The 26,983-nt window shown below is 55.2% G+C and overlaps 1 protein-coding gene across 1 annotated transcript in view; it reads right to left on the reverse strand.

Moving 5' to 3' along the window:
- LOC132837003 (dedicator of cytokinesis protein 5-like) overlaps positions 1-26,983 on the reverse strand; it is a 95,049-nt gene that overhangs the window by 18,428 nt on the left and 49,638 nt on the right. Inside the window, exons 19-44 of the mRNA XM_060856630.1 lie at positions 26,465-26,562; positions 25,939-26,028; positions 24,300-24,400; positions 23,496-23,630; positions 20,734-20,845; positions 19,954-20,024; positions 19,285-19,391; positions 17,472-17,608; positions 16,682-16,777; positions 15,694-15,792; positions 14,823-14,917; positions 14,270-14,348; positions 13,216-13,316; positions 12,203-12,261; positions 10,607-10,755; positions 9,329-9,414; positions 7,919-8,075; positions 6,730-6,770; positions 6,071-6,161; positions 5,456-5,575; positions 5,189-5,278; positions 4,977-5,081; positions 3,874-4,015; positions 2,500-2,581; positions 1,375-1,459; positions 8-94 (exon numbers count right to left, since the gene is read on the reverse strand). Of these exons, the coding sequence (XP_060712613.1) occupies positions 8-94; positions 1,375-1,459; positions 2,500-2,581; positions 3,874-4,015; positions 4,977-5,081; positions 5,189-5,278; positions 5,456-5,575; positions 6,071-6,161; positions 6,730-6,770; positions 7,919-8,075; positions 9,329-9,414; positions 10,607-10,755; positions 12,203-12,261; positions 13,216-13,316; positions 14,270-14,348; positions 14,823-14,917; positions 15,694-15,792; positions 16,682-16,777; positions 17,472-17,608; positions 19,285-19,391; positions 19,954-20,024; positions 20,734-20,845; positions 23,496-23,630; positions 24,300-24,400; positions 25,939-26,028; positions 26,465-26,562 (2,615 nt within the window). The remainder of the gene's footprint in view (positions 1-7; positions 95-1,374; positions 1,460-2,499; positions 2,582-3,873; positions 4,016-4,976; positions 5,082-5,188; positions 5,279-5,455; positions 5,576-6,070; positions 6,162-6,729; positions 6,771-7,918; positions 8,076-9,328; positions 9,415-10,606; positions 10,756-12,202; positions 12,262-13,215; positions 13,317-14,269; positions 14,349-14,822; positions 14,918-15,693; positions 15,793-16,681; positions 16,778-17,471; positions 17,609-19,284; positions 19,392-19,953; positions 20,025-20,733; positions 20,846-23,495; positions 23,631-24,299; positions 24,401-25,938; positions 26,029-26,464; positions 26,563-26,983) is intronic.

Genomic DNA, 26,983 nt, shown 5'->3' on the forward strand with positions numbered 1-26,983 from the left:
TGCTCACCGTCGTAGTAGCCTTGACCTCAAACCACTGGAGGATGCCTGGGAACTTGTACATAGTTGTGTACGTCACCCGCTCGATCCACATTGTCTGTAGCATAAAGAACAATCTTTCAAGCATTCTCCTCTCCTGACCCACCACGGAGGGATGGTTCTCAGTCCCCTCTCAAACTCTCGAGAGTCCTGTGCCCAGGGCAACGTGTCCCGGGAGTTCCTGTCAGCAAATGAACACAACCGAACGGAACTGACCGGCCTCAGTGAGTGCTGCTTTGTCTGTTGGGTTTACGAAACCCTCAGTCCTTTCGCTTTCTGACTCTTACAGCAGCTAAGAAAGATTGCAAATTTAGCGCGATGTTTAAGGCTTCTATCGCGAAAGGAATTGAAGGCAAAGGGAAGTGTTGTTGCAATCGTACGAGGTGTTGGGGGGGGGGGGGGTGAGACCGCGCCTGGAGTATCACGTGGAGTTTTATGCCCTTATTTGAGGGAAGGTGTGGCATTGGAGGCAGCTCAGATTGGGTACACTCAGAGATGAGGGGTTCTGTCATCTGAAGAGAGATTGGACAGTGTTTTAGGCCTATACTCGCTGGAATTTAGGGGAGATCAAATGGAGGTATTCAGTTGTGGATCAGAGAGCCACGGAGCGGATGCTTCCTGTTGTGGGGCATTCTGGGACGGGAGGTCATAGTCGGAAGAGAAGGGGGAGGGGTGAACAAATTTCGAACAGAGCTGAGGAGACACGTCTTCTCCCAAGAGGGTTGTGAATCTGTGGAATTCGGTCAGCTCAAAGTGTGGGGGATGCTGGGACAGATCTTTTAACTCAGCAACGGGTTGAAGGGACATGGAGAGAAGACAGGGAGCACGTCAGCCATGATGGAATGGCGCAGCAGACGCGATGGGCCGAGTATTTCATGAACGTGGGAGGCTGAGTAACCCTTACCTCCCCAGGGCAGTGCCCGTCAGAGTCAAGTTGCCACCCAATTCAGCCACCATTCTCCCCTTGGCATGAGCTATCGGGTTCACACACCTCCCCCCTTCCACCCCTGGACTTGACATTCTTGTGTTGGTCCTGAAGGTGACGTGGACCAGTGCTCGCAAGGACGTGGGAAGGCGAGGTTTGAATGTGCCCGAACATCATGGAGCAGGGATCCTTAGGCCTTTGTAAACAGGGTGGGGGGGGGGATTTCAGGATAAAGTGAGGAATCAGAAGATTTCAGCCTTTTCCCATCTCAAAGAAGAAACTGCCTTTGTTGAGACCCTACTAGTGATTGGGGAGAACCGCGCAACTGCAACTCCTTGGCCTCCCTCACCGTCGCCACCTGCTGCTGGGAGTGGCATTAAATGGACGCCTCCCTCATAAAATGGACGCCTTACCGCAAATTCATTGCCGGGATCCTTTTCTCCTTTCCTGAATGGCCTGGAGTACTGGAACTGCTGAACCTCATTGGCTCGGTAGAAGCTGGTGGAGAGACAGAACGTGAGGAGGGAGGAGAAATGAAAAGGGAGGTGCCGGATGACACGGGGGTGACCCCTTCAGCTAATTACACCAAACGCCCAGAAACGCTCACCTCATCTGGTAATCCGTTAAAGCAGGAGTGACAGAGAACTCCCCAAATCCTACTACTTAAAGGGGGAAAAAAAACATCAATTTATTCTTTAACTAGAAAAGTGAACCTTGCAACTATTTACAACTCCTTTGTCTCTAACTCCGACTCGATATCCTGATCCGATACAAGCCCCTAGGAAATTTACAGCAACTCAGTTTTCAAAACCAGACAGCAGCTGGCATTTCCGGAGTCTGTCTTCCTCTGGCTGTCGATCTCCCTGGGTCGTCTCTTGTGTTTTTGCTGCAAAGATGTTTCAAATAAGAAAGGTACCTTAGAGAGAGAGAGAGAGAGAGAGACGATGTTTCGCCAGCAGTTGGTCGCTCTCTCTGGCCAACTCTTTATGCCCACCCCAGCATCGAATCGTCTCAGCATTGGCAAGAAAGCAGTAAATTCAAACTCGATTGGGGTTTTAGTATCTTGGGGCATAATTTCAACTGACTGGTTACATTTCAAACTGTTATCAAAACATCGTGACCCAAACTTGAGTTTTTGCTTCACAGCCAAACATTGCATATGTATAATTTTCCAGTTCACCCTGAGACCGCCGGTGAGTCACACAACACGTGCCTGCAAGTTCTCAAAACAGCTTTCACTCTCTCTTAAAGGTACAGCACACATCTTCAGCTCCACAGCAAAGGTGAGGGGCTGATTTGAAACCACTGGTCGCTCAGTCAAAACGCCAACGGCAAACTGCAGATTATGGGCAGGATTGTGTTTTTTGTTTAAAGCGCCCGTGCCAACCGGAGGGCATTTTTGAGGGAACAAGAATGACCAGAGGCTGGTGATAGCCCCTGCAAAGAGCCATTTGGCCCATTGCCGGAGGTGCCAACCAGACTCGCACGGACTGCTCAAGGGAGTGACTCACCAAAAAACTGGAATCCAAGGCACTTACTTCAGTATCTGTTCGGGGACGGGCTTGTCTTGGTACTGGGTTGGGAGGTTAAGCATGGGTTTCACAGCGAAACACTGAATATCTGAGGGATACAGTCAGGGAAATGTAATCATTTGTGTTTCATAAATGCCAGGCAATGACTATCTCCAACAGATAGAGAATCCAATCATCTAATGCCCCGTTGACGTTCAATGGTGTTACCATCACTGAATCGCCCCCCCTCCTCCCCCACTATCAACATCCTGGGGGTTACCGTCTCCAACAAGAGAGAATCTAACCATCACCCCCTTGATGTTCAATGGTGTTACCGTCACTGAATCCCCCCACTATCAACATCCTGGGAGTTACTGTCTCCAACAAGAGAGAATCTAACCATCGCCCCCTTGACGTTCAATGGTGTCACCATCACTGAATCCCCCCACTGTCAACATCCTGGGGGTTACCATTGACCAGAAACTGAACCGGACCAGCCCCATATAAACACAGCAGCTACAAGAGCAGCTCAGAGGCTGGGAATCCTGCAGCGAGTAACTCCCCTCCTGACTCCCCCCAAAGTCTGTCCCCCACCATCGACAAGGCCCAAGTCAGGAGGGTGTGTGAGGGAATACTCCCCACTTGCCCTGGATGGGGGGCAGCTCCAACAGCAGTCGAGAAGCTCGACACCATCCAGGGACAAAGCAGCCCCCGCTCGATTGTTCCCACACCCACAAACCCCCCACTCCCTCCAACCCCCCGACGCTCAGTAACAGCAGTGGGTACCATCTATGAGATGCACTGCAGCAACTCCCCCAGGCTCCTCAGACAGCACCTTCCAAACCCCACGGCCACTTCCATCGGGAAGGACAAGGGGACAGGAGGTACATGGGAACAACCACCCCCCTCTGCAAGAGCCCCTCACCGTCCCGACTCTCACCATTTCGAGAGGGGCTTGGAACATTCCTGTGCCAGGAGACACAGTGGAGGCCTGTGGGTGAGAGGGGCACCGGTCTCCCTCTCTGAAGACCAGCAAGTGGCAGGAGTACTGCTGCCCCACGCCAGTCCACAAGGCACTGGGGCAGGGAGGGTGCCATCTTCTACTCGGAAGGAGGTGAAACCTTTCACAGGGGTACAGAAAGAGTTCAGGTGGACTGGGCACAGCATCTGAGCCGTTCTGAAGTAGGACACCCTCTCAACCAAGGAGGTCATCGTTGGCCATGCGGGGTGCCCCCTGTGCCCATCTGGGCAACTCCCATCGCCTCAGAGATGATGGAAGGCCACGTGGAACCCAACATGGCGGCACGAGCGGCCAATGACGAGAGAGTCGAGTACAGGCCCCAGGGCACACAGCGGTACCCCGGCAACGGGAGCTCCCAGCAGCCTCCGGGAAAAGGATACACTGGCCCGGGGAGAGCTTCAGCTGATCGCTGGGCGGAGTCGTGCTGGTCATTTTCTCCGCGTTGGGAAATTGGGTGGTCAGCTTCAGGTGAAAATCCTCATAGCGTTCATAATCCTTCCCACGGTAAATAAACATCTTATTCTGCAAGGGAGGGGAGGCCAAACCCGGGGTAACGGCAGGCAGTGTACAGGGAGCTTTACACTGTATCTAACCCCGTGCTGTCCCTGTCCTGGGAGTGTTTGATGGGGGGACAGTGTAGAGAGAGCTTTACTCTGTATCTAACCCTGTGCTGTCCCTGTCCTGGGAGTGTTTGATGGGGGGAACAGTGTAGAGAGAGCTTTACTCTGTGTCTAAACCCGTGCTGTCCCTGTCCTGGGAGTGTTTGATGGGGGGACAGTGTAGAGAGAGCTTTACTCTCTATCGCGTGGGTTTCCTCCGGGTGCTCCGGTTTCCTCCCACAGTCCAAAGATGTGCGGGTCAGGTGAATTGGCTATGCTAAATTGCCCGTAGTGTTAGCTAAGGGTAAATGTAGGGGTATGGGTGGGTTGCGCTTCGGAGGGTCGGTGTGGACTTGTTGGGCCGAAGGGCCTGTTTCCACACTGTAAGTAATCTAATCTAATCTAATGTAACCCTGTGCTGTCCCTGTCCTGGGGAGTGTCAGATGGGGGACAGTGTAGAGAGAGCTTTACTCTGTATCTAACCCTGTGCTGTCCCTGTCCTGGGAGTGTTTGATGGGGGACAGTGCAGAGGGAGCTTTACTCTGTATCTAACCCTGTGCTGTCCCCGTCCTGGGGAGTGTTTGATGGGGGACAGTGTAGAGAGAGCTTTACTCTGTATCTAACCCTGTGCTGTCCCTGTCCTGAGAGTGTTTGATGGGGGACAGTGTAGAGGGAGCTTTACTCTGTATCTAACCCTGTGCTGTCCCCGTCCTGGGGAGTGTCGGATGGGGGACAGTGTAGAGAGAGCTTTACTCTGTATCTAACCCTGTGCTGTCCCTGTCCTGGGGAGTGTTTGATGGGGGACAGTGTAGAGGGAGCTTTACTCTGTATCTCCATGGGAGTGTGCTCCCTCCCCCTCCCCCTCTGTGCGGTCCGTAACTCACCCTCAGGAAGGACGGGAAGCCTTGCCCGTAGTATCCGACTGCAAAATACTCTGGGAGGGGCCTCATGGCCTTCATGATGTTCTCGTAGAAGGTGGCCTGCTGCATCTGTGGGGAGGGAGTCACAGAGAAAGATCAGGGCGATCCGGATCGGGCAGCTCCGCGGACGCCCCTCCCGCCAACGCCAACCCCCCCCCTGCCGACGGGGTCCTTACCAGCAGGCGGCTCAGCTCCTCGTAGTCAAAGACCTCCTCTTCGTACATGGTGGCCAACTCTTTACAGAGTTGGATGGCGTTCTCCCACATCTGTCAACGAGAGAGAGAGAGAGACAGGAGGAGGGAATGAGAGGGTGGTGTTAGACTCGGGGGCATATCGCTAGCCCCTCACCAGGGTGGGGTCGCACCCGAAAACCGTGCACCCCTCCCCTTCCTTCAGGTCCGGGCGGGGAGTTGGGGAGGTGTGTTTGCGGCTGACAGACTGACCTTGCCTTTGTCATAGTAACCGATGATCTCCTGGTAGAGTCTCTCCTTCAGCTCCCGGTTGGTCAGCGCACGGCAGTCCTCACGGTGGATGAGATGGGCGGCACACAGCTGGTCTGACCACTGTCGGAGAGCACAGACCGACTGAGAGGGCAGCGCCAACCGTCAAACCACGCCAACGCCGCGCCCCACCACCCCTCCCCCACCTCCCCCAATCCTGGCGGGACGGGGGGGGGGGGCACCACGCTCCCTCGCCTCTCCCACCCTGCCACATCGCCACCCAGCTTCGATCGGTCGAGATGCCGGGCGGCGTGATAGCCCCCAGTGTGCCGCAAATGGAACTGGTGCCCCAATTGGTTGACTGAAAAAAAAAGACCCCACACGGTTGCTGGGGAAATTAAACCGTCCAGCGTTTCCTGGAGGGCGAACAGAAAAGCGCCAATCAGAATCCAACGAAACAGTGCTGCCTTCTGAAATTGGCGTTCTTGCGCCTGTCCTGATTGAGGGACAAGCGTTCCGAGTCAGTTTTACGAACCCTCGGGGCCCTGCCGAGTCGAGGGAAATAGGTCTCCATGGAAACGGGGGGGTCAGGCTTCATCCTGAAACTAGGCCCTTTACCTGCAGCAGCTCAGCGTGCAGCAAGAGGGTGTAGGCAGCCTCGGTGTAGTTCTCACAGTCCCGATGGAGGTCCCGCAGTTTGTAGAGGTACCTGAGGAGGTGAACAACGCCCGGCAGCTAAGAGCAGAGGCTTACCTGTGTGCGTCACTAATCCTGCCGCGCGTTCTACAATAAAATCACACTTGCGGTCTGCCTCAACATAAAAGGTAGGCCATTCAGCCCTGCTCAGGTGTTGTTCTACCATCGTCACTGATTACCTACCGACCTACACCTCATCTCTCCCGATCCCCATATTCCTTAAATTCCCCAAGGATCCAACCGTCCAGTGGCCTCTGCCTTGGATCTGTCCAATGAGCGAGTGTCTTGGGGCGGGAGGGGGAGGGGGAAGCATTCCACTGATTCCCCACCCCCCCATGTGAAGACACTGCAATCCAAAATGGCTGACCCCTTATCCTGAGGCCTAGATCGATGGCAAGCATGATCCCCTTAGGTATGGAGACCCAAGGACTGCCCACTGGACTCCGGGCTTAGTCTCCGCAAGGGCTCATTGCAATTCACAGCCATCCCATAATGCCTTGCTCATCGCTTGGCAGGAAACAAGGACAATGTTGACGTCAGAAAGTATTGTGGGCCACTGTGGAAACATGGCAGGTTTTTACCTGATGTAAATATCTTCCCGTTTCTTCTCCTTATAGAAGGTCTAGGATCAAAAACATGAAAGAACATTGTTCAGTTAATCGTCTCTCTGCCAGCTCCCCAACAGCAGGAGATCGGTCATCCTGAGGGAATGGGATGTTTGAAATTAAATAACGCACTGAGCGCCCACATCAATGTGGTGACTTCATTGTCACAAATGAGCGACTCATTTCCCTTTTGCTCTGAGCCCACTGGACTATACAACCCAGCTTCCATCAACACCTCAAGTCCACCTCAATCTTCAATGGTGTTACCATCACTGAGATCCCCCCCACTACCAACTTCCTGTGGGATACCATTGAGTAAAATCTAACCCTCGCCCCCTTGACGTTCAGTGGTGTTACCGTCACTGAATCCCCCCACTATCAACATCCTGGGGGTTACCATCTCCAACACGAGTGAGAGAATCTAACCATCGCCCCCTTGACGTTCAATGGTGTTACCATCACTGAATCCCCCCACTATCAACATCCTGGGGGTTACCATTGACCAGAAACTGAACTGGACCAGCCCCATATAGACACAGCGGCTATAAGAGCAGCTCAGAGGCTGGGAATCCTGCAGTGAGTAACTCCCCTCCTGACTCCCCCCAAAGCCTGTCCCCACCATCGACAAGGCCCAAGTCAGGAGGGTGTGTGAGGGAATACTCCCCACTTGCCCTGGATGGAGGGGGCAGCTCCAACAACACTCGAGAAGCTCGACACCATCCAGGGACAAAGCAGCCCCCCCGCTCGATTGTCCCCACACCCACAAACCCCCCACTTCCCCATCCCCCGACGCTCAGTAGCAGCAGTGGGTACCATCTACAAGACGCACTGCAGCAACTCCCCCAGGCTCCTCAGACAGCACCTTCCAAACCCCACGGCCACTTCCATCGGGAAGGACAAGGGGGCAAGGGAAGCGTTAGATGATACTCTCAATGTTTTGTTTTGGAAATGGGACAATAATTTGGGAGCGCAGAAGATACTCCTCAGTTAAACGCGGCGAGAAACACCTTTCAAAGTTGCCCTCGGCCTGCTTCTGAGTGGTCATGTGACCGGACCTCTCTTGCCAATCTGTGGTATGCCAGGTTAAAGGGTATGGGTACCTCTCCGAATGCCTCTGTGAAGGGCATGATCGCACCCACTCAGGCACCCACCGTGGGGAACTTACCAAGACATTGACGGTACAACACATCTGGTTCTCCTTGCTCTCGTCGTGCATGATGGTCCGATAGTCTAGAAGGTTCTCCAGCAGGCTGCTGACCAACAGCACGAAGGATTCGCCGGAGGCGGTGAGGTACCGGTGTTGCCTGCAATACTCCAGCAAGCTGCGGAAAGGCGCAACCGTCACGGTGAAGAGTAGGGTGAGGGGGGGGGGGGGGGGGGGTGAGACTCAGCGGAAAGCACTCCGCTCTCACCACCACCACACCCGCAGCCAATTTTCTGCTCACTTCCCCTCTCCCCACTGACTCTCCGACAGTGCGGCACACCCTCAGTACTGACCCTCTGACAGTGCGGCCCTCCCTCAGTACTGACCCTCTGACAGTGCGGCCCTCCCTCAGTACTGACCCTCTGACAGTGCGGCCCTCCCTCAGCACTGACCCTCCGACAGTGCAGCACACCCTCAGTACTGACCCTCTGACAGTGCGGCCCTCCCTCAGCACTGACCCTCCGACAGTGCAGCACACCCTCAGTACTGACCCTCTGACAGTGCGGCCCTCCCTCAGTACTGACCCTCCGACAGTGCGGCACACCCTCAGTACTGACCCTCCAACAGTGCGGCACACCCTCAGCACTGACCCTCCAACAGTGTGGCACTCCCTCAGTACTGACCCTCTGACAGTGCAGCACTCCCTCAGTACTGACCCTCCGACAGTGCGGCACTCCCTCAGTACTGACCCTCCGACAGTGCGGCACTCCCTCAGTACTGACTCTCCGACAGTGCGGCACTCCCTCAGTACTGACCCTCCGACAGCGCCCACTCCCTCAGCACTGACCCTCCGACAGTGCGGCACTCCCTCAGTACTGACCCTCCGACAGCGCCAACTCCCTCAGTACTGACCCTCCGACAGCGCCCACTCCCTCAGCACTAACCCTCCGACAGTGCGGCACTCCCTCAGTACTGACACTCCGACAGTGCAGCACTCCCTCAGTACTGACCCTCTGACAGTGCAGCCTCCCTCAGTACTGGCCCTCTGACAGTGTGGCACTCCCTCGGCACTGACCCTCTGACAGTTCAGCACTCCCTCAGCACTGACCCTCTGAGAGTGCTGCACTCCCTCAGTACTGACCCTCCGACAGTGCGGTACTCCCTCAGTACTGACCCTCCGACAGTGCGGTACTCCCTCAGTACTGACCCTCCGACAGTGCAGCACTCCCTCAGTACTGACCCTCCGACAGTGCAGCACTCCCTCAGTACTGACCCTCCGACAGTGCGGTACTCCCTCAGTACTGACCCTCCGACAGTGCAGCACTCCCTCAGTACTGACCCTCCGACAGCGCGGTACTCCCTCAGTACTGACCCTCCGACAGTGCAGCCTCCCTCAGGACTGGCCCTCCGACAATGCCGTTGAACACTTACATTCTCTCCAAAATGATCTTGTAGTTCTGATCGCCCCGTCCTCCCTCCACCTCCTGGTCGAGTTTCGTGATGAGTTCGTTCTCAAACTGAAACAACAGGTCACTCCCTGTCAATGATGAGCCAAGGCCCCGATCCTGCTGTCTCTAGAGGTGCCCGTGCCAACGAATCCATTTGATCTGTGTGCGCCAGCCCTCATCCAGGGTCCCAGGCAAAGGATGCCAACTCCCTACCTTGGCGTCCCAGCTGGCTCTGACCGCACCCACCTACCGCTGCCAAAACACCGGGAGGGTGCTCGGGAACGGGAACCTGAGGCTCAATTCTCGGCCCAAGGTTTGGGTACGCCCAGGTGCATGCTGGGAAAATGTTTGCTCTCAAATTGGGGCATTGACAAGGAGGTTGGGGGTGAGAGGCACTGAGAATTGGCTGGGCAGGGGGCATTTCGGATCCCACAGAAGACCGTGTGTGCAAATGCCACCCCTGGAAGCCTGTTCCCGAGGGGGGAGTTGGACAGAGCTGTGCTGGAGGGTGGGAATCCAGTGGAGGCGAATCGAGCCGGGTCATGATTGCTTTCAGCAGATGGAAAGGGGCTGAACGGCCTCCTCCTATGTTATATTGTACCTCCCAGGCGGTATAAGAGACAAGCTCACAATCCTGACAGTAGGGCGATCCCACCCTCCATCTTACTTTCCATCATTTGAATCATGATACTCTGCTTTGAAGGGATGATGGGAAATTATGTCAGTCCATTGAATCCTTCAATACCACATTGTTTACGCCCAGTTTATGGAATTATGGGAAATTACGTCAGTCCGTTGAATCCTTCAATACCACCTTGTTCACGCCCAGTTTATAGAATTATGGGAAATTATGTCAGTCCATTGAATCCTTCAATACCACATTGTTTACGCCCAGTTTATGGAATTATGGGAAATTACGTCAGTCCGTTGAATCCTTCAATACCACCTTGTTCACGCCCAGTTTATGGAATTATGGGAAATTACGTCAGTCCGTTGAATCCTTCAATACCACCTTGTTCACGCCCAGTTTATAGAATTATGGGAAATTATGTCAGTCCATTGAATCCTTCAATACCACATTGTTTACGCCCAGTTTATGGAATTATGGGAAATTACGTCAGTCCGTTGAATCCTTCAATACCACATTGTTCACGCCCAGTTTATAGAACTATGGGAAATGACATCAGCCCATTCCAGCCCTGCCCCTGTCCCCCCACCCCACCCTGACTCTGTTTAAACTCACCGCCTGCCTGCTGCTTACCGCGTGGAATGAGTAGTTCATGCTGTATTCGCACTGCATCATGTCAAAGAAGATGGGGATGGTAGACCGCCGCAGCTCAGGCTCAGGAACCAGAGTCATCTCCAGGATCGGTCCCACCATCCCCGGGATAAACTTGATCTTGTGAGGACCTGCAAGGCGAGAGAGGAAAAACCCTGTCAGCAAACAAGCGCGAGCGCGCGCGCACAAGTCCCTGACGGAATTCCGAGAGGCGGACCGGATTCAAACGTGTTGGAATGGGAGCTCCCTCTGCTATTAACACCCTTCTCTACAACCAGTAACACTCCCTTGGTCCAGACCATGTGTGTTATTGCTGACCTCCCTCATCTCTGACCTTCCCTGTTCCAAAGGTCCATTCCCCCTCTCCCACCTTTTACCAGCAATGCCCTCTTTTCCCACATTCTTCATCTCCCCCTCCCCAACCCCAGTTCTGTAGAAAGATTACACAAGACGGGAAACGTTGACTGCATTACCCCCTCTCCCCCCTGTGGGGCTGCCTGACCTGCTCGGCTTCCCCTCCACTCCCCATAGAGCCGCACAGCACGGAAACAGACCTTTCGGCCCCAGCTCCTCCATGCTAACCAGACACAGTCCCACTTGCCAGCATTTGGCCCATATCCCTTCCTATCTATGTCCCCATCCAGATGCCTCTTAAATGCTGCAATTGTAAGAGCCTCCACCACTTCCTCTGGCAGCTCATTCCATACCCGTACCACCCTCTGTGATAAAAAGTTAGGTCCATTTTATCTTGCTCCCCTCTCACAAACCCTCTAGTTCTGGACTCCCCCCACCCAGGAGAAAAGACCTTAACTATTTACCCTATCCATGCCCCCTCATGATTTTATAATCCTCTATAAGGTCACCCCTCAGCCTCCGACGCTCCAGGGAAAACAGCCCCGGCCTACTCAGCCTCTCCCTGTAGCTCAAACCTTCCGACATCCTTGTGAATCTTTTCCCAAAGTTACCCAACATCTTTCCTAAAGCTGACAGGAACGGAGACAGATTTTGAGGGGGAGGTGACAAGGCGGATGTGAAAAGGGTATTAACTCTTGCGGGGAAGGGTTAGGGGTTTAAAAATTAAGAATGAGGTGCTTGAGGATGAGATGAGGAGAGGAGGGGGGGGGGCAGCTGAGCAAGGCTTGGGCTACCCCTCAAGTCCACGCAGCGGAGGCAGAGAGTTTGTCGCACAAGGTAGAGATTTTATCTTTTTATTGAGAAAGGACAGCTCATGTGACAGAGTCAGGGCAGGAGAGTGGAGCTCAGCACGATCAAATCAACCTCGGAGAAAATGGGGTAGCAGACTCGATAGGCCGAGTGGACTCCAATCTCCTAAGGTGTTAAGCGGAACACCAACCCCCTACCCCCCTCGCAAGTTCCCCTCCGAGCCCCTCACTGACTTGGAAATCTATCGGCCGTTCCTTCAGGGGCAGAATCCTCCCTCGAGGTGCGGTGTCGCGATTCAAGATGGCGGCTCTCCACCCACCCGCACCCCCCCCCACCTTCCCAAGGGGCTGTAGATCACTCCTGGTCCTCCTGTTCAAAGGAACAGCACAGGAGAGATTTATACTTCAGACTTACCGAGATTGTACCACATATCCCGGATTTGGAATCCCATCGCTTTCCTCATGTCACCATACCTATCGGGAGAGAGAGAGAAAACATGGCAGCACACGGGGTTAGATACAGAGTAAAGCTCCCGCCACATTCTCCTCCATCAAAAACTCCCCAGGACAGGGACAGCACGGGGTTAGATACAGAGTAAAGCTCTCTCTACACTGTCCCCCCATCAAACACTCCCAGGACAGGGACAGCACGGGGTTAGATACAGAGTAAAGCTCTCTCTACACTGTTCCCCCATCATACACTCCCAGGACAGGGACAGCACGGGGCTAGATACAGAGTAAAGCTCTCTCTACACTGTTCCCCATCAAACACTCCCAGGACAGGGGCAGCACGGGGTTAGATACAGAGTAAAGTTCCCTCTGCACTGTCCCCATCAAACACTCCCAGGACAGGGACAGCATGGGGTTAGATACAGAGTAAAGCTCTCTCTACACTGTCCCCCATCAAACACTCCCAGGACAGGGACAGCATGGGGTTAGATACAGAGTAAAGCTCTCTCTACACTGTCCCCCCATCAAACACTCCCCAGGACAGGAAAAGCACGGGGTTAGATACAGAGTAAAGCTCTCTCTACACTGTCCCCCCATCAAACACTCCCAGGACAGGGACAGCACGGGGTTAGATACAGAGTAAAGCTCCCTCTACACTGTCCGCCATCAATCACTCCCAGGACAGGGAGAGTAGGGGCTTAGATACAGAGTAAAGCTCCCTCTACACTGTCCCCCCATCAAACACTCCCAGGACAGGGACAACACAGGGTTAGATACAGAGTAAAGCTCCCTGTACACTGTCCCCCCATCACACACTCCTTGGACAGAGACAGCACAGGGATTATAATAACAAACTGCGTGACATGGAGTTGTGTGCGAGTGTGTGTGACCCTGTTGTGACCCTGGGAGACATTCGGCGGGATCTGCCCAGTGCCCCCAGCCTGAAGAGGTATCGCCGAGTCCCCAGGGGATCCTCACTTGTCAACGATCTTCTGGCGTTTTTCCACAGAGAACGTCTCCAGCTGCAGCGAGTCCTGGACCAGGAACGCCACTCCCAGGTGGAAATAGTTGTTCCAGAGCTGCAAGGCAAAGGAATCCTTTCAATCCCGGAAAGCCGGACAGACTCCCCAACTGCAGTCGGCCATCGATCTGTCCGGGAGGGGCCGGGAGAAGACGGGACAGTGGTTGCGCAGTGTCCCAGTAGGGAGCTAGAGGGCAGAGTGGCCTGGTTTTTTGGGGGAGCGGGGGGTGGCGGGGAGGCGAATGCGGTTGGAGTGTGTATTCCGAAGGGGATTAAACTCAATGGGAACAAATAGAGAGTGCTGCGTACAGGGAAAGGATTTCCCTCAGTATCTTTTTCCCTTATTTTGAATCTTACTTTTACAATTATTTTACAGTTGCGTTAACTTACGATTTATCGTCTCTTCAGATAAATAATCCCTGTAGAGGGCTATCAGAGTAGGTCTGAGGCTGGGAATCCTGCAGCGAGTAACTCCCCTTCTGAATCCCCAGAGCCTGCCCCACAAGACACAAGTCTGGAGTGTGACGGAACGCTCCTCACTGGCCTGGGTGAAAACCAATGTGGAATCTCTAGTGTAGGGCTGTGTAACTGCAGGAGCATCGAGTCCCACCGGGTAAACGAGTGCTGCTGACTGAATCGGGAGATTTGACGAACGAGCGGGAGGTTGGAAAGTTCCCGCAGTGTGCCGACACCTTGTGATCCTGCTCTGAAGTCCAAATTCCCCGAGGGGTCGGTGGGGAGGCCGGGGTGTCACGGCCACGCAGTGGCCATCTTTGCGTGCAGCGAGGTGATGGCGGCGCCACGAGGGGTGGGTCCACCGTTTTCGCCAGCAAATGGCGTGGGGCTACCAGGGAGACCCTGCATTGAAATAGCGCCTGAGGGGGTTGTGTGTGTGTGTGTGTGTGTGTGTGTGTGTGTGAAAGCGAATTGAAGCCCACCCGGTAACTTTATCGCTTGGGGTGAAATCCGCTCCCCCTCCCCCACCCCAACCGCCCCAGTCCGGGGACTCACCTGCAACTCGAAGTTGGCCAGGTCGAGGAAGAGACGGGTGAGCACTCTCGAAAACTGATCGATGGCGCGGAGGAAGACCCTACAGGGGAGATAGAAAGAAAACCACTCACGGAGCGCCCCTTCAGCTAAGCCTGGAAGCTAAAAGGAGGCTGGGGGAAACTGAGCTTCATATCTCGCAACCGTCAGGACCCGTGCAAGAATGCCAAATGTCCAACCAATCCGAGTCAGCCGCGGTTGGACGAGGCGTTGCCGCGGAAGAAGCAGCGGGTGGGGGGTGGACTATTGGCTCCCCGGCCTACAGGGCGTGGCTTCGACTGAGCTGTGCTTGGGGCTGAGTTTCTCTTGGTGCGATGGCGATTGACAATCCTTGTCCAAAGCTTTCCGGATTTGCCAAAGCAGGACTGGGAATTGGTATCTGGAGCGTCGGGCCCCTTCCCGACTTTCTTGCTGAGCAGTGAAGGTGGGGAAGGAGGAGAAATCTCACAGGATCCGGACCGATATCCCAGGACCGGAGCGGGAAGCCGCTCCTGCCTCCCCGGGGAGTAATCCCTACCTGTTCTGCACCATGTTCATCACCATCCAATCCGAGGGATACACTGTCTTCCCGATCAGGTCCTTAAACATGATAAACGTCTCCATCAGGAAGTCCTGGGAAAGGATTAAAAAAAATGCGCAGGTCAAAGGCTGCAGGGGAAAGGGGGTGGGGTGGGGCAGCCATTTCGGAATCACTGGTTACTGCGGAGATTTGGGAGTCAGGATGTCCCAGGTTCGGGCAACGGCAGCTGAAAAATGGCATCTGCTCTTTCTAACTCCCGCCCGGTGTTGGGCAGACTCCCTCTGCTGGTACAAGCGCGTTTGCCAGCTGCCCGGCACTGCAACCTTTCGACACAATCGAGGAGGCGATCCAGCCGTCTTTACCGGGGCCTGGTCCTACCCCAGATCCCCACAGTGGAATCTAAAACCGACCTGGATAGCACGCAAGGAGGGAAAAGGGGAAGGTGTGGGGGGGAGTAGGGTAAATATGGCCGCCTCCAGGGAGATGGCTACCCACACTTGCATGCACAGTGAGAGGAGGTGTGTTTGGCTAGCGCCTTTCTACCGTTGGGAGCCCCTGCCTGCAATCCACGCACACCAGGATCCCACAAAGCAGTGAGCAGCTCACGAAGGACAGTAAGGACGACTACCCCACCCTCTGACCGAAAGGGGTCTCCTAATCTACAGCTTAACTCCTTGGGAGGGCGTTTCGTACAAAGCAGGGCACTCCAGCAGTCCTTAAAGGGGAACTCTCTTCATGGTGACCACACCCCCTCTGTTTCTGCGGTTGGTTCTTCCTCCTCAGGCAGTCGATGGGCCGAAGGGCGGTTTTGAGGGCGGTTGGGGGTCCTGGGGTTGGGGGGGGGAGGGGGGAGGGGAGCGTGACTTACGATGATGTCGTGGCGGGTCTTGAAGGTGTTGATGTAGCGCGCGTAATGGTGGTCGTACATCTGGTTCAAAATGGCGATCATGCAGGCGACAAACGAGCCCTGTAGGGGGAGCCAAAGGGGGAGGTTAGCCTTCCGGAAACTCCGGGGTGGCCGATGTAGGGAAAGAGCGTCACCCAGTGACCGGGGAGATGGAACGTGAAGGGGTTGGGAGATGGAATGGTTTAGGTTTTATGTTGGATCGCGTGACCCTCCAACCCCACCCTGCTCCAACGTGTAACACTGTCAGCCATTTTGGCAAGGGGACGGTGGGAAAAGAAATGAGGTGTGTGGGGAAATGGACCCGTGGGTGGGCAGGTGAGAGGTGGGGTGGGGGGAGAGAGAGAGAGAGAGAGAGAGACAGAGAGAGAGAGACAGAGAGAGAGAAACACAGAAAGAGAAAGAAAGAGAGTAACAGAGAGAGAGAAACAGGGAGAGAGAGAGAGAGACAGAGAGAGGGAGAGAGAAAGGGAGACAGAGAGAGAGAAAGAGAGAGAGAGAGTGACACACACACACACAGAGAAATACAGAGAGCGATGGAGAGAGAGAATGGGGGGAGAGAAAGAGAAACAGAGAGAGAGAGACACAGAGAGAAAGAAAGAGAGCGAGAGAGAGAGAGAGAGAGAAAGAGGGAGAGAGACAGAGAGAGAGAGAAACACAGAGAGCGATGGAGAGAGAATGAGGGGGAGAGAGAGAGACAGACAGAGAGAGAGAGAGAAAGAGAGTGACAGAGAGAGAGAAAGAGGGAGAGAGAGAGAGAGAAACAGTCAAAGAGAGATAGATAGAGAGAGACAGTGAGCGAGAGAGAGCGACAGAGAGAGAGAGAGAGAGAGGGAGGGGGCCGGAACAGAGATGACGGGGTGAATGGCCTCTTTCTGGGCTAGAATCGGAAGGCAGGTGGGTGAGGGGCGAGAGACGCTGGGCGGGGGGGGTAAGGGTGTCAGAGACTCACGATCTGGCTGGACTGGCGGGTCATGCCAATCACTGCCCGGTTAATCCTTCGCAGCAACCTCTCCATCACCAGCTGGATGTGGGTATGACGGGGACCCTGCACAGAGACAGAGAGAGAGAGAAGGGGGAGAAGGAAGGATAGGGGTCAGACTGACGGGGTGAGAACTGTACCCATCACCACCCCCCTCCTCCCAGGGGCGACAGCACACCCCCCTCCCACCGCCTAACCTGTACCACGGCTAACCACACCCACCCACACCCATCACCCTCACTCCTATACTCATCCCCCCACCCTCACCCAGAATTCCCCCTTCCCCAGCCATCAACCCTCCCCCCACCTCGCACCCAACCAGCCTCCCCACCGCCCCCACCAACGCCGCCAAACCCCCTCCCCCCATCCTCCGGGACTGTCTCCGTGACCGAGCTGAGCTTCCGTGACTTCCTCAGACTTCCTGATCTCTGTCCCACACTTCAACGGGCAGTCAACCATCCTGGTTTTCCAATTCCCCTTCACGCAAAAGGGATCCAGGGGGAGCGGGAGAGACCCGGAGAAGGCGTATCCGGAATGTGGGAAGTTCGGGAGCTGGAGACCGAAGGGGCACGGGGTCAGAAAACTAACAGAAACCTCACCGACGGGTCAATTCCAGTCGGCCACTGGGTCAACGAACTGAGGATTAGGAAAGGTTTAGTGACGCGAGGTTCGGAAGACGCGGTTCAGGAGGGATTAGGGATATACGGGCGTTCCTATCCCACCAGGAGGGGCAGAGTGGCCTCATTCAGCTGCTACTCACAATGTCGTCTCTGTCGAGGACCTGGAGCACACTGCTCAGGAGGTTAGCACATGCTTCATAGTCTGGCCTTGCTGTGCTATCGTCCAGCTGCCCGCTGAGCTGGTCGGTGATCAGAGGGAGCAGGACATCACGGCAATCTGGGGAGACACACGCACACATCCCAATGATCCTCACCCTGAACCACCGCACTGTCCGCGCAGAGTGGGCTCACTGACCCACCGTCCCCACGCCAATGTCCCCCACACCCTCTCTCTCCCCATCCCAGTCCCATCACACTCTCGTAATCCACTCCGTCATTCCCTCCCTCTCTCTCTATCCCATCATTCTCTCCCTCTATCTCGTCACTCCCTCTCTCTCTCGATCCAATATCTCACTCTCCCTCCCTCCCTCTATCTGGCCCCTCCCTCTCTCTCCCCTCTCTGTACAGTCGCTCACTGTCCTTACACCCACTCAGACCCACAGGGGGTCACTCCCGGTCCCTCTGGGGGGTCGCTCCCTGGGGGTCACTCCCAGATCCTCTTGGGGTCGCTCCCTGGGGGTCTCTCCCTGGGGTCACTCCTTGGGAGGTTGCACCCAGGGGGTCACTCCCTGGGGTTCATTCTCGGTCCCTCTGGGGTTCACTCCCTGAAGGTCACTCCTGGTCCCTCTGGGGCCACTCCATGAGGGTCACTCCCTGGTGGTCACTTCCGGTCCCTCTTGGGGTCACTCCCTGGGGGTCACTCCCGGTCCCTCTGGGGGTCACTTCCTGGGGGTCACTCACTGAGGGTCACTCCCGGTCTCCTCTGGGGGTCACTCTCTGCAGGTCACTCCCGTTCCCTCTAGGGGTCACTCCCGGTCCCTCTGGGGGTCACTCCCTGGAGTCACTCCCAGTCTCCTCTGGGGGTCACTCCCTGAGGGTCACTCCCATTCCTTATGGGGGTCACTCCCTGGGGGTCACTCCCGGTCCCTCTGGGGGTCACCTCCTGAGGGTCACACCCAGTCTCCTCTGGGGGTCACTCCCTGAAGGTCACTCCCATTCCCTCTGGGGGTCACTCCCGGTCCCTCTGCGGGTCACTCCCTGGGGTCACTCCCGGTCTCCTCTGGGGGTCACTCCCTGAGGGTCACTCCCGTTCCTTCTGGGGGTCACTCCCAGTCTCTCTGGGGGTCACTCCCAGTCCCTCTAGGGGTCACTCCCTGGGGGTCACTCCTGGTCCCTCTGGGGGTCACTCCCAGAGGGTCACTCCCGTTCCTTCTGGGGGTCACTCCCGGTCCCTCTGAGGGTCACACCCTGGGGGTCACTCCTGGCCCCTCTGGGGGTCACTCCCAGAGGGTCACTCCCAGTCTCCTCTGGGGGTCACACCCTGGGGGTCAATCCCGGAGGGTCACTCCCGGTCTCCTCTGGGGGTAACTCCCTGGGGGCCACTCCTGTTCCCCCGAGGTCACTCCCTGGGGGTCACTCTCTGGTGGTCATCCCGGTCCCTCTGGGAGTCAATCCCTGGGGTCGCTCCCTGGGGGTCATTCCCGGTCCCCCTAGGGGTCAATCCCTCGGGACACTCCCTGGTGGTCACTCCCGGTCCCTCTGGGTGTCACTCCCTGGGGGTAACTCCCTGGGGGTCACTCCCGGTCCCTCTGGGGGTCATTCCATGTGGACACTCCCTGGGGGTCACTGCCTGGGGGTCATCCCTGGTGGTCAATCCTGGTCCCTCTAGGGGACATTCTCTGGGGGTCACTCCCTGTCTCCTCTAGGTGTCATTCCCTGAGGGTCACGCCGATTCCCCCTGAGGGTCACTCCCATTCGCCCTGAAGGTCACAGAGAGAGTAGCGTTCTGGGTACCTGACCCTTTGAAGAGGTCACTGTCCACCACCTTACACATACAGCTGAGTTTCTGCCGGACCAGCTGGTTCTCCGGGACACTCTCAATGAACTTGGCGAACAGGACGCTGCATCGGGAAAGGGGAAGGTGGGCAAACAGACACCCCATTAGTGTGCGCCAACCTGTGACGGGTCACTCCGCCAGCGCCCTGACCCGCTCAGTCGTTCGGGGGGTGGGGGGTGTGAGGAGGAATTCCCAGCATGCCCTCACTTTACCACTCTCACACCAGCGGGTTAGCAATCACCCTGGCATTAAAATGGAGGCCGGAGGACTGACTGGGGTCACATGACATACACCACGCACACACACACACACACACGCGCACAACGCACACAGATAGCATGGCCCCCGATGGAGCGAAAGGCCTCAATAATGCCATTTCTGCACGAGGGCGGGCAGTGGGAAAGCCTCCCGCTGGTCCAACAGTGGTTCCATGAAGCCCGCCCCAGTCGATCAGCTGGAATCCCCCACCTTCTCCTTCCCCGGTGGGGAGAGGGTTGGTGTACGGGATGGGGTGGGGGGTGCAGTGTTTGAGGGGAACGAGCCCGGAAGGTGGGAACGGTTTCGGGGGTGGGGCGTGATACGTTTGCAGAGGTCTCCGCGAAGGCTCCCCTTGCCGATCAGTTCACCTGAGCTCGACGGGGTCGAACACCAGCATCACGTCGTTGACAATGGTCGGGAGGTATTTCAATGCAGCACCCTGAAATCAGAAACGTCGGGTTACTGACAATAACACAGGCAAAGCCGGACTCCACTCCGCAACTACTCCCAGTGGGGCCAGAGAACCTAGGGTCAGATACACTGCCCGGTGCTCCCTCTACTCTGGGAGTGATTCATGGGGGGACAGTATAGAGAGAGCTTTACTCTGTATCTAACCCCGTGCTGTCCCTGTCCTGGGAGTGTTTGACGGGGGACAGTGTAGAGAGAGCTTTACTCTCTATCTAACCCCGTGCTGTCCCTGTCCTGGGAGTGTTTGATGGGGGACAGTGTAGAGAGAGCTTTACTCTCTATCTAACCCCGTGCTGTCCCTGTCCTGGGAGTGTTTGATGGGGGACAGTGTAGAGTGAGCTTTACTCTGTATCTAACCCCGTGCTGTCCCTGTCCTGGGAGTGTTTGATGGGGGACAGTGTAGAGAGAACTTTACTCTGTATCTAACCCCGTGCTGTCCCTGTCCTGGGAGTGTTTGATGGGGGGACAGTGTAGAGAGAGCTTTACTCTGTATCTAACCCCGTGCTGTCCCTGTCCTGGGAGTGTTTGATGGGGGACAGTGTAGAGGGAGCTTTACTCTGTATCTAACCCTGTGCCAAGTGTGAAGGCTTCCCCAGGGAAGCACTGAGTGAGAGTTCTCAGTGAGAGTGTGAGGGAGCTGTGAGTGTAGCACCATTCTCCCATCCCTCTGTCAGCGAGACCTTAATCTTGAGTGACTCCTCCAGCCGCCTGTCCATCAGTAAGTTGAAGGAGAGGAACAAGGTCCGGATGGAATTGTTGAACTCGTCGTGTTGATCCCCGTTGCCGTAAATCCTGGCGAGGGAGAAAACACAGACAAAGCACAGATCAACATTCCCGGGAGCTCCTGTCTGTCTCTCTTTCTTTCTGTGCTCCTGCCCCCTCAGGGACGTTGGCCAACCCCTCGGGCCGATGGGAGCTGAAGGAATCACTCACTCACTCACTCACACACACACACACACACACACACACACACACTCACACACACACACACACTCACACACACTCACACACACTCACTCACACACACTCACATCCACACTCACACACACACACCCACACCCACACTCACTCACACACACACTCACTCACACACACACTCACATCCACACACACACACACTCACACACACTCACACACACACACTCACACCCACACCCACACTCACACACACTCACTCACACTCACTCACACTCACACACACTCACACACACACACTCACACACACACACTCACCCACACACTCACATCCACACTCACACACACTCACACACACACACTCACACACACACACTCACACACACACACTCACACACACACACACACTCACACACACACTCACACACACACACTCACACACACTCACACACACTCACACACACACACTCACACACACTCACACACACTCACATCCACACTCACACACACTCACACACCCACCCACACCCACACACACACACACTCACTCACACACACACTCACACACACACACACTCACATCCACACTCACACACACACTCACACACACACTCACACACACTCACACACACACACTCACACCCACACCCACACTCACTCACACTCACTCACACACACTCACTCACACACACACTCTCACACACACACACACACACTCACTCTCACACACACACTCACTCTCACACACACACTCACACACACTCACATCCACACTCACACACACTCACACCCACACCCACACTCACACACACACTCACACACACTCACACCCACACCCACACTCACACACACTCACATCCACACTCACACACACTCACACACACTCACACACACTCACACACACTCACATCCACACTCACACACACACACCCACACACACACTCACTCACACACACTCACTCACACACACACACACACTCACTCACACACACACTCACACACACACACACTCACATCCACACTCACACACACACTCACACACACACTCACACACACACTCACACACACACACTCACACCCACACCCACACTCACACACACTCACTCACACTCACTCACACACACACTCTCACACACACACACACACTCACTCTCACACACACACTCACTCTCACACACACACTCACACACACTCACATCCACACTCACACACACTCACACCCACACTCACACACACACACTCACACACACTCACACACACACTCACACACACTCACACACACTCACACCCACACCCACACTCACACACACACACTCACACCCACACCCACACTCACACACACTCACATCCACACTCACACACACTCACACACACACACTCACACCCACACTCACACACATACCCACACATATACACACCCACACACAAACTCACACTCACTCACTCACACACATACAGGCACACATACAGAAATACACACAGACACAGATACACACTCACTCACACACAGACACACGCACACACTCTCACACAGATACACACACACACACACACACTCACTCACTCACACACACCCACTCACACACAGAAATACACACAGACACAGATACACACACAGAGGCACACGGATACTCACTCACACACACAGACACACACTCAGTCACACAGATACACACTCACTCACGCGGACAGACAGACAGATACACACAAACATACTCACTCACACTCGCACACACACTCACTCACACTCACACACACAGACACACACACACACAAACACACACACAGACACGCACTCACTCACCCACAGACACACACACACAGACGCACTCACTCACATACACATACTCACTCACACACACACACACATACTCACACACACAGACACACACACACAGGCACACACAGACACATACTCACACACAGACATATACTCACTCACGCACAGACACACATATACAGACCCTATGCAGACACACACAGACACACACACACAGACACACACAGACTCAAACACACACACACACAAAACCCCAGGGCGTGGTCTCCCCTATCCATCCCTGCGGTCCAATCCTTTTGCCATGGAGGGCCCAATATCCCTCTGGCCTCCCTCACTGCCCGCCACTCCTGCAAGGCTGACTTGCAGCCAGTGGGGTAGAAGGGACATCGCACCTCTCCCTATCCCAATTGCTTGCTGTTCAGATCATAACCACCTTACAGTTTTGACTCCCAAAACCTCATGCGTCAGCCTGGACATTGTCCAGGTCTTGCTGCACGTGAACGTAGAAACCTGTCGTGTCTGAGGAGGCGCTAATGGTGTTGACCATTGGGGAGGGTGTCATTACAGCAGCGAGCAGCAGGGGGAGCTGGATTCCCAGGACAAAGGGGCAAGCTCTGAACGGAAAATACAAATGACCTTTCACAATTGTATCCAACATTGGAGGCACTGAATTCGACACCGGCTTTGAGGGTGACGGAAATCTGTTGGAACGGACTGACAATTTGCCACTTTGAGCATCATCCTTACCTCAAGTAGAGTTCCCGGGACTGGATTATGAACCGGAAAATGTACTTCAGCACCTTCAAAGCCGCGAAAAGGTGATCGGTCTGCGTTGGGTTTTCGGCTTGTGCCACATAATAGTTGAGCACTTTTGCCAGCTTCCTACAACATTGTGGAATGAGAGAGAGAGAGAGACATCAGCTCAGAGCTTGGTCAGAGATTTGTTTTCATTCATGTGGGTATCACTGGCTGGAACGGCTGATATATTTCCGAGGCGGGACGGTGAGGGGCTTGGAGGGGAACTTGCCGGAGGGGGGGGGGTGGTGTTCCCATGTATCAGGTGCCCCTTGTCCTTCCCGATGGAAGTGGCCGTGGGGTTTGGAAGGTGCTGTCTGAGGAGCCTGGGGGAGTTGCTGCAGTGTGTCTTGTAGATGGTACCCACTGCTGCTACTGAGCGTCAGGAGGGTGGAGGGAGTGGGGGGTTTGTGGGTGTGGGGACAATCGAGCGGGGGGGCTGCTCTGTCCCTGGATGGTGTCGAGCTTCTCGAGTGTTGTTGGAGCTGCCCCCCACCATCCAGGGCAAGTGGGGAGTATTCCCTCACACACCCTCCTGACTTGGGCCTTGTCGATGGTGGGGACAGGCTTTGTGGGGGAAGGAGGCCGGAGGTGTGTGACTCGCTGCAGGATTCCCGGCCTCCGAGCTGCTCTTGCGGGCGGCCATTTTGAAATGGGCTGGTCTGGTTCAGTTTCTGGTCACTGTGCGATTAGGGTGACCCAGGCAAAGGGTCAACAGGGGAGAGCGGCGAGCGTATTTCTGAGTGGTGAACTCACACATAGGCCAGGGTCGCACTGAAATGGTTGGTGATGTAAGCTTCCAGGACTGGATTAAAATGCTGGAACTTAATATCTCCGATCAGAGAGATGATGAAGACCTGAGAAACAGAGAGAGAAGAGAAAGAGAGAGAGAGAGAGAGAGGAGGAATTTAATCAGGAGGGAACTAGAGGGACTGACGATCATCCACACTGGATTCATTCACGTGCTAATTCCACACCTCTCACTCTTGGTCAGGCCTGATTTGGACGATTCAAAGACTCGGCTTTGGTCGTTCCTGAAGGTGCACACTCCCAGGAAAGCTGTCGGGATGAGCTTGCGATCCCGGTTCTCCGGAGTTCGGATTCGGACCTCGCCGCTGCTGAAGAATCTGCCCGGCGACCGGGTCGCTCCATTGCCCTCAGGCGCCGCGCGAGCGACACAGCCGGGAGCACACAGTCAGACGGCACGGAAACAGACCCTTCGGCCCGACCAGTCCGTGCCGTCCGTGCTCCCGGACTAAACCCGTCCCACCTGCCAGTTCCTGGCCCATATCCCTCCTAACCTTTCCTGCCCATGGACGTATCCAAACGGTCTTTTAAACGTTGTAACTGTAGCCGCATCCATCCCTTCCTCAGGGAGTTAATTCCACTCTTGAATGCTCTCTGGATTTAAAAACAGGCATCCCAGGTCTTTCTTAAACCTTTCTTCTCTCATCTTAAAACACTTCCCCCCGCTCCATTGTAAAAATCCCCCACCTGAGGGAAAAGACAACTTATCCACGTCCCATTTGATTTTATAAACCTCTGTAAGGCCACTCTGAGCCTCCTACACTCCAAGGAACAAACCTTTCCTCATAACTCAAACTCTCCAATCCCTGGTAACGTCCAGGTAAATCTCTTCTGAACCCTCTCTCCAGTTCAATAATGTCCTTCCGATAGCAGGGAGACCAGAACTGGGCCCAGCGCACCAGACGAGGCCTCACCAATGTCCTGGACAACCCCAACATGGCATCCTGACTCCAGTACTCAATGGACCGAGCGATGAAGACAAGTATGCTAAACGCCTTCTTAACCGCACTGTCTACCTGTGACGCAAACTTCAAAGAATTCCCTAGAGGAAACAGGCCCTTCGGCCCAACAAGTCCGCACTGACCCTCCATATAGTAACCCACCCCCTACCATATTACTTGACATTTACCCCTGACTAATGCACCTAACCTGCACATCCCTGAGCACTATGGGTAATTTAGCACAGCCAATCCACCCTAACCTGCACATCCCTGAACACTTAGGGAGGAAACCGGAGCATCCGCAGGAAACCCACGCAGACACAGGGAGAATGTGCAAACTCCATACATACAGTGGCCTGAGGCTGGGTTCGAACCTGGGTCCCTTGTGCTGAGAGACAGCAGTGCTAACCCTGGGCCACTGTGCATAGCTAGGTCTCTGTGTTCAAAAACATGGCACAAGGCCCTAGTTTTAATTGTGTTCAGTCCTGTCCTTGATGGATTTATTTTCCTTTAAATCTTCAGCTGGAAACCGAACGGGCGGGATAGTGGAGTCAAACCGCCAGAGCAGACCCTACATTCCATCGTGCCCATACTAGCCCTGCTCCACGGAATGGGGAAATCAAGACCCCCCCCACGGTCTGGCTTACCAGAGCATCGAAGACCAGAAAGTCGTATGTGTCCCCGCCGGAAACCTCCATCATAATTTGGAAGAGGGCGTCGAGGGTGTCCTGCAAAAACTGGGAGCACAGGGAGAGAGTGAGCGAGGACGGCGTCGCCCTGGGAGCACTCAGCCACAACGCGCTCTCCAGCAGCAGAAACAGGCCCGCCCACCCATCGGGTCAGAAAACAACCCGAACGCCGTTTCCCAGCACCCAGCTTGGCGTCACGAGTGCAGGTCTCAACGACTCTCCAACCACGGGAGGGCCGCACTCAGTCAAGGCTGGTTGGGAGTTGGCCATTTTGATGTAGGCCCGAGCCGACTAGATTTCCTTCCTGGAAAGGGCTTTGCTGACATGAATTGGGCCTTCGCTTCCGTTCCTCGTAAACCGCAGTCGCTAAAGCTTCACCAGACGTACAATTTTCCCTCCGATTTGTTTATTTAGTTAGTTATTCCAATCCTCCCGCACACGGCGAAGGTGGGAGTCGAACCGGGGTGAAAGGAGTGGGGCCTACCTTCACAATCTCGCCGCCATCCACCTCCATGAGCCGTTTGAGGCTGCCCTCCACACTGTGCGGACTCGATCGCCAGTTTAACAGGCCCAGCAGGTCGACTGTGGACACAATCCAACGAGAAGGCAGACTTTCATTTGACTGGCGCCTTTATCGCACCGCCTCAGACTGCGGCGAAGCAAAGACCACGCACACCAATCTGGCGGGAGATCAGTCGTTGCTGGGAGCCTCGCCAGTTTGCACAGGCCACTCAACAGTAATGACATTGTTCTAGGTTCGTTCCTGGGATGACGGCTGGGCTAACATTGATTGCCCTGTTGCCCCCTTGAAAGGTGGGGGCACCTTGAACGACTGTAGGGACCCCGCCCCACACAGTCCCCTCAGGGAGAGAGTCCCAGGATTCTGACCCAGCGACACTGAAGGAACGGCCGATATATTTCCCAGTCGGGACGGTGAGGGGCTCGGAGGGGAACTTACAGAGGGTGGTGTTCCCATGTACCTGCTGCCCCCTTGTCCTTCCCG

Source organism: Hemiscyllium ocellatum, chromosome 48 (genome assembly GCF_020745735.1).
Source record: "Hemiscyllium ocellatum isolate sHemOce1 chromosome 48, sHemOce1.pat.X.cur, whole genome shotgun sequence".
Classification (NCBI taxonomy): Eukaryota; Metazoa; Chordata; class Chondrichthyes; order Orectolobiformes; family Hemiscylliidae; genus Hemiscyllium; species Hemiscyllium ocellatum.